The sequence below is a fragment of the Oncorhynchus mykiss genome, chromosome 17, assembly GCF_013265735.2.
Source record: "Oncorhynchus mykiss isolate Arlee chromosome 17, USDA_OmykA_1.1, whole genome shotgun sequence".
Lineage (NCBI taxonomy): Eukaryota > Metazoa > Chordata > Actinopteri > Salmoniformes > Salmonidae > Oncorhynchus > Oncorhynchus mykiss.
The window spans coordinates 59,241,763-59,248,113 of record NC_048581.1 but is presented as its reverse complement, the minus strand read 5'-3'; the positions used below and the strand labels follow the sequence as shown (position 1 = coordinate 59,248,113).

Sequence of the window (6,351 nt, the reverse complement as noted above, 5' to 3'; positions counted from 1 at the left end):
TTTCAGTGGAAAGCATAAGAATATCACCACACTGAAAAATGAGGCGATCCTTAAAACAAATGGGTACATTTATAATCCCATTCCACCACACCCAGAAGAACCTGAGTTTCACATATCCAAAGTGGCCCATGTCACCAAAGGATCTAAAATTGATGAAATATTGGATTCAAATGGATTTAGGGGCGGGGATAGGAGTTTCCTGTGGTGGAGCCTAGCCATCGAGCATGATGATGTCAGAGCTGCAGAAGACCGTTACCTGGAGAAGATCTTCCCAGACAGAACACCAGGGCAGAGAGAGGCACAGAGAGAGATAGGTTCCTTCCTGAATCAGTTCACCACCTGACCTGCCTTTAGGCAGGCATCGCGTTATGGGAACTTCAGGTTCACTCTCAGTCTGTCTGATCTCCTGAAGATGTACAGAGAGCAGATATGTGGTGGAGAAAAGCCTGTCCTGAAAGTGTATGAAACCACTGTCTACAAACAGGAGATAATGTACTCTGTGCTTGTTCACTCTCCAAGTGTGAAGGAGTTTGAGGAGTACCCATTTCTTGGTGATGGCACTGATGATGCTCTCTGTGGTTACAGGGAAAACAATGTAGAGGGGGAAGGAGAAAGACACATTGTCTGGCGAGCACAAGCCATGTCAGCAACACAAAAAGTTGGGTTAACCATAAACAACATGGACAAAATAGTAGAAACAGATGGTAATGTTTACAATACATGGTACATGTGGGACCATGTGACCCTGGCGCTCCACCTGCCAGAAGGCCTGCTCCTAAATGTTGGTAGAGAGAAACTGATCAAAAACCTCACTGCTTGTGAGGCTGATAAACCGTTTCTTGGGGGTCATCCCATGTCCCTCTTAGATGCTGAGAGAAAAGTTCAGAACTTAAACAACTAACTCTGGAACTGATTAACAAAATCAGTCAGGCAGGTTACATTAAATGTTTAAGGATAATCAATTAACAAACCATAAAACCATTATATTATGGTATACCATTAACCATTTTCCCTTTTTTAATTTTTTAGCACTCAAATGAACTGTTTAGGGGGGAAATATTTGTCTCATTCAATATTTGTCCCATTCATAATCAAATGTCATGCAAATGTAATACAATTTAAAACGCTTATGCCATATTTGTAAAAGCACCAGATGTCAGGACTTTATATCACCCTATGTCGTGTGACGATTTAAATCATTTAGGCATCTATGCAGTTCTTATGAAGAAATGATGAATGCCTTATAAAGCTTTTTTAACTTGTTATTTTTGTGGGACCAAAATGATGTTGTGTTATGTATTTTTAGGTTACTGTGTCATATTGGGGTCATTTATGGTCACTAATACATTTAGTGTGATGGGACTGCAGTGGCAGTATTTACCACTCATTCCCACTTTCCTCTAGACATTTTTGCATGATGTATGTACATTACAGCTATTTGTTTACACTCTTTGACTCTCTGTGTTGCTACCTAACGATGAGTATCATGTAATCTTTTCTCGGATCTAATTGAACACAAAAAGGATGTTTTAAATGAGAAGGTAGGGCTAATCAAATGAAAGGCAAGATTTGAACTGTTCTATTAACTGTTGTTTGTGTGCAAAGTTACACATCAAATCCACACTGTTTGCCTTCTTTGGGAATAAATTATGTAAACGTCATCACACTATTTTCCTGTCATATGTTTCCCTCTTCTGTGCGGAAAAGTTTTATTACACCATTCTGTGACAAAAACAAACAGAAAACGTAATGTATCAGTAGAGCAGAGTTATCAACAGACTCCTACTCGTACCCTCCCAGATGGAACCATTCCCAAAAATAATATGTAAGAACTTTATATCTGCTGTTATATATCATTTGTATTTATTGAATAATCTTCATCTATTGTTTTCCTGAAAAATCACTCCTAGTCAAGTATTCAATTTTAGGGATTTCTGAGGCCTTAAAACATCCCCAGTCGCACATTAGTTCTCATGGTTAATTCTTAGTGCCCACTAGAGCTGTCCTTTAACACCCACTAGAGGGCAGCACAGACTCAGAAGTCTATTTGATACTTGGTATGAAAAATATTATCAAGAGCTGCACTGGTCTCTTTCATTTAGATCAGAGCAGTATTGGCTATTCTTCTTGCACCATCAAGTCATAACCCCTCGCTAAACACATTGTCTCCTCATCTACTGCTTGTATGAAACTCACAGAGCAATAAGACACCTATAAACAGACAGAAGGGGATTGATGGTGTGCAACTAGTGCATAGTACACAGGACACAGGCCTACATCAACAACCCACCACATCTACAACCTCCTTCTACCCTCAATCTGGTCATATCCATCTTCAGACCTTTCCTCAATTCCCCCTCACATCCTCTCTACAGGTATTCTACTATTCTCTCTGAGATCTCCCCTGGCATATTAATAGCTGTTTCTCTCTGCATGTTCATAATGTGGGCGTTGTGAGAGGAGTGATTTAGTCAGAGGAAACTGGAGGGAACAGTACAAACACCATCTGTTGTCACGTGTTAAGAGTCAAGGTGGCATGTTGTATGATATTACCCCAGTTCCTTCACTAGTGAAACACTGATTGATGATGTGTAATGTGGTAATATAGTGGAATCACATTTTTATTCTCTCTCACTCTGATATAGTGTGCACACATGCACTCACTCACTCACTCACTCACGCACACACAAACGTAGAGCAGAGCAGACAGATGGGGGCGGGGGGGGGTAAGCTGACAGGATCTGTGCTCTCTGTATGGCTGATTAGACTCAGGGGAGTGGGATCTGCTGCACAGTGTGAGTCTGAGCCGTGAGCTCCATGCTAAGACACTGCTTATATTCTGCTGAAGCACATTAGAAGTGAAGTGAAGTGGAACCGTGTCCTCACGGAGAAATAACCAGAGCCAAGTGATCAGAGGTCAAACAGAGGTATAGTAACAGGTCATGGGCTGCGCAATATAATTTCTACTGAGAAATTACTAAAACAGTTGAAATGAATATGCAACAACTGATTGAGAGACATTTATATTAAAAAAACAAAAATGTCATTTATTTAAACTTCTTCCTCATATACAACATTTTGCATGTTAAAATCACAACAAATGTAAGTGTTCAGCAACAGATTTGAGCAAATAAGAAATAAATAATTGAAGAGTAAATGAAAAAAGCTACTACTGTACCTAGTTATGTTATCAAACATTCACATTTCTAGTTTTACAGCACATTTATCAGCAAACTAATTACAAAAACAAGTTTAAAATGATAGTTGATTCAACATTACCGTAGAATCGCTAGAGTTATTCAGTAGACAGTATACGAAGTCTAATCCCCTTGGTCAGCTTTTAATTGAAGTCCATACAAACTCATTTACATTTCAGTGCACAACAGATGACCTGATTTACAAAAGGAGAGAATAAGCACTGCAATCCCTAACATTGCCAGGGGAACCTTTACCTAGACTAATAGTACCTGTTGCTGCATCAGCAACAAGACAAAAAGCTGTGCTATCAAAAACGCATCACAGAAATAAAATGCAGCAACTAAGACAATCCGGAAGCTAGACACAGCTGCCATCTTGGAATAGTCCAAACGATAAAAGAGAAAAAGAGAGAGTCAAACAAAGGCGATACGCTATAGTAATAAAAATCCTGTCCTTTATCACTCTGCCATGTGTTAGCAAAGCAGAAAAATACAAAAACAAATCTTTTATGACTTTTATATGACTTTTGCACCAAAATGGCAAAAGTGTGTCTGTGTGTGCTGGTGGAGGGGTGGCCTGGGCCAGGCCTGCTTCACCACATGTAGTAGCTGCGTGTGGTGTCCACGGGGGAGGGCTTGCTCTCTGTACCGCCCTCCTTGTCCTTCTCACTGTCTGCCTCCCATAGGTTGATGAGGGGCGGGTAGAGCTCATTGAGGGGGATGGAGGAGGTCTTCTGCATGTACTTCTTCAGGGAGTGGTGGTAGTTCTTCCTCTTCCAGCGCCGGGCCACATACACCCCCACAGTAGTCAGGCTGAGGAAGGCCAGCATGGTGGCCATGACGGCTAACAGGGCGGCACTAGGTCTCTGGTCCAACACGTCCAGGGTGAAGGTGACGCTGCGCGTGGTCACGTTGACGCACGACTTGTGGGTCTGCAGGTGAATGTTGGAAACAGTGAGGCACACCTCGTACTCGGTGGCCGGCTGCAGGTGGGTCAGGTTGTACTCGTGCACGTCGACGGGCACGCGTGCAGTGTAGGTGATGTGGGGGTTGTCAATCTTCATGGTGGCCGATGCCCACTTGAGGTTGGAGGTCATGACGTTGGAGTTGATCTTCCAGGAGACCAGAATGGAGTGGGACTCGGTCTGCTTGACGTAGATCTTCATCACCTCGGCACTGTCCAGCAGGGTGCCATTGACGCGGATGGTGGTGACGCGTGTGTCGGCGCCCTCTGTGTTCTGGGCTATGCAGGTGTAGCGACCGGAGTCCTCCACCTGGACGTGGGACAGTTGCAGGGTGCCCTCACTGCTCAGGTGGTACCGCTCCGACACCGTGTCCACTGTTATCTTGCTCCCCATAGGAGACACCCAGTATATCTCTGGCTCGGGCTCAGCAATAGCCCTGCAGTCCAGGCTGACACTCATGCCCAGCTCAAGGCTCAGGTGGCTGGGGAAGGTGTCGTGGGAGATGAAAGGCAGGCACTGCTCTGGGGAGTCCGGCAGCTTCACCTCTCTGACCCGCTGGCCCCGGAGCTCGGGCGGCGAGGTACACAGCATAGCCAGGGGCTCCATGAAGCGCACGCTGGTCCTGTTGGAGCTCATCCACTGGATGACACAGTCGCAACGTAGTGGGTTGCTGTGCAGGCTGATCTCGCGGAGGTTGGGCAGCGCCTCAACGGTGTGCTGGTAGACAGAGTTGAGGGCATTGTTGTTTAGCATCAGGCTCTCCAGGGAGGACACGTCCCTGAAGGCCGTCCGGTGCACGTAGGACAACTTGGGGTTGTTAGTGGCCTCCAGCTTGGTCAGCTCAGGCAGGTTGTCCAGGGCGTAAGAGTCGATGGATACCAGGTCAGCCATGTTGTTGATACCAAGCTCCTTCAGACGCAGCATGTTCCTGAAGTCTCCCTCATGGATCTTGTGCACTGGGTTCTTGTTCAGGTCTAGGAATTTCAGGTTGGGCACTTTCTGCAGGGCCAGCTGGGGCACCCGGACCAGCTTGTTGTCGTAGAAGGATAGGCTCTCCAGGTTATCCAGGCCCACCAGAGCATTCCCAGGAATGTCGGTGAGGTCCATGCAGGCCAGGACCAGGCTCCTCAGGCTCCCCAGTGGCTTGAAGTTCATGTCCAGGATGCCAATGACAGGATTCTCTCCGATCATCAGGATCTCCAGGTTGGGCGTTGCCTCGAACCAGCGGTTGTCGATAACCCGGAGCCTGTTGGAGTTGAGGTGGAGGCGCAGCAGGCTATGCAGACCGGAGAAAGCCCCGGGGGCGATGGTGCTGATCTGGTTGTGGTTGATGTAGAGTTCCTGTAGGTTGCTGAGGTCCTGCAGGCAGTGGTCAGGCAGCTGGCTAATCTGGTTCTCCTCCAGGTGAAGGGTGGTAAGCTGGTTCATGTTGGCCAGGCCCACAGCCTCCATTGTGCTGAAGTTGTTCTGGGACAGGTCCAGCTCCGTCAGGTTGAACAGGGCCTCTAGCTCCCCGCTGGTGTGGGCGATGGAGTTGCTCTGGAGCAGCAGCACCTGGGTGTCAGAAGACAGGTTGGAGGGGATGTGTGTCAGCCGCAAGTCGTTGCAGTCCACCGTGGCCGCCTCCCTGTAGGTGGACTGGGGGGTGAACCAGGGGCGCACCTCACACACACACAGCCGCGGGCACTCCCCGCCCTGCACCAGGGGCAACAGCAGCCCCACACACAGCCATGCCAGCGGGGGCCAGAGGAGGGGGCTTGGAGCCATGTTGTCTGCTCTCTGTCTGGTCACACTGAACTTAGAGGAGAGGCAGGATTCCCGAGGACAGCCTGGAAGATAGGTGTGGGGTCATGGGCATCAGTGTCCTCCCTGCTTATAGTGGGTTTTTTCTAGAGCTGCAGTCCATCCACAGTTAGTGTGAGAGTGCGAGCAGTCCGCAATGATTGCAAGTGTGTGTGCGTTTCAGAAGGGGGCCAGGGGATGTTCAGGGTTGTCCTCTTCCTCCACTCATGTGTTTTTCTCTCTTCTCACAATTCTGCTGAATAAGTCTGCAACACACAAAAACCAAGAGAGGTATTAGAAGTCTGCAACAATGGTGAATGCATTACATTGTTCCATTATCATCCCAGAAACAGATGGTGATTTAGATAAAGAATATATATAGAGGAAGAGGGAGACTGCGAGATAAG

General features: G+C 46.9%; 1 protein-coding gene across 11 annotated transcripts in view; it reads right to left on the bottom strand.

Moving 5' to 3' along the window:
* Nucleotides 1-3,007: 3,007 nt before the first annotated feature.
* LOC100136832 (leucine rich repeat neuronal 1) overlaps nt 3,008-6,351 on the bottom strand; it is a 34,430-nt gene continuing 31,086 nt past the window's right edge. For 10 of the 11 annotated variants that reach the window (XM_021567417.2, XM_021567416.2, XM_021567415.2 and 7 more), the window contains one exon: nt 3,008-6,210. In XM_021567417.2, the coding sequence (XP_021423092.1) occupies nt 3,791-5,929 (2,139 nt within the window). In that variant the 5' untranslated portion in view covers nt 5,930-6,210 and the 3' untranslated portion in view covers nt 3,008-3,790. 11 annotated transcript variants of the gene reach the window in all.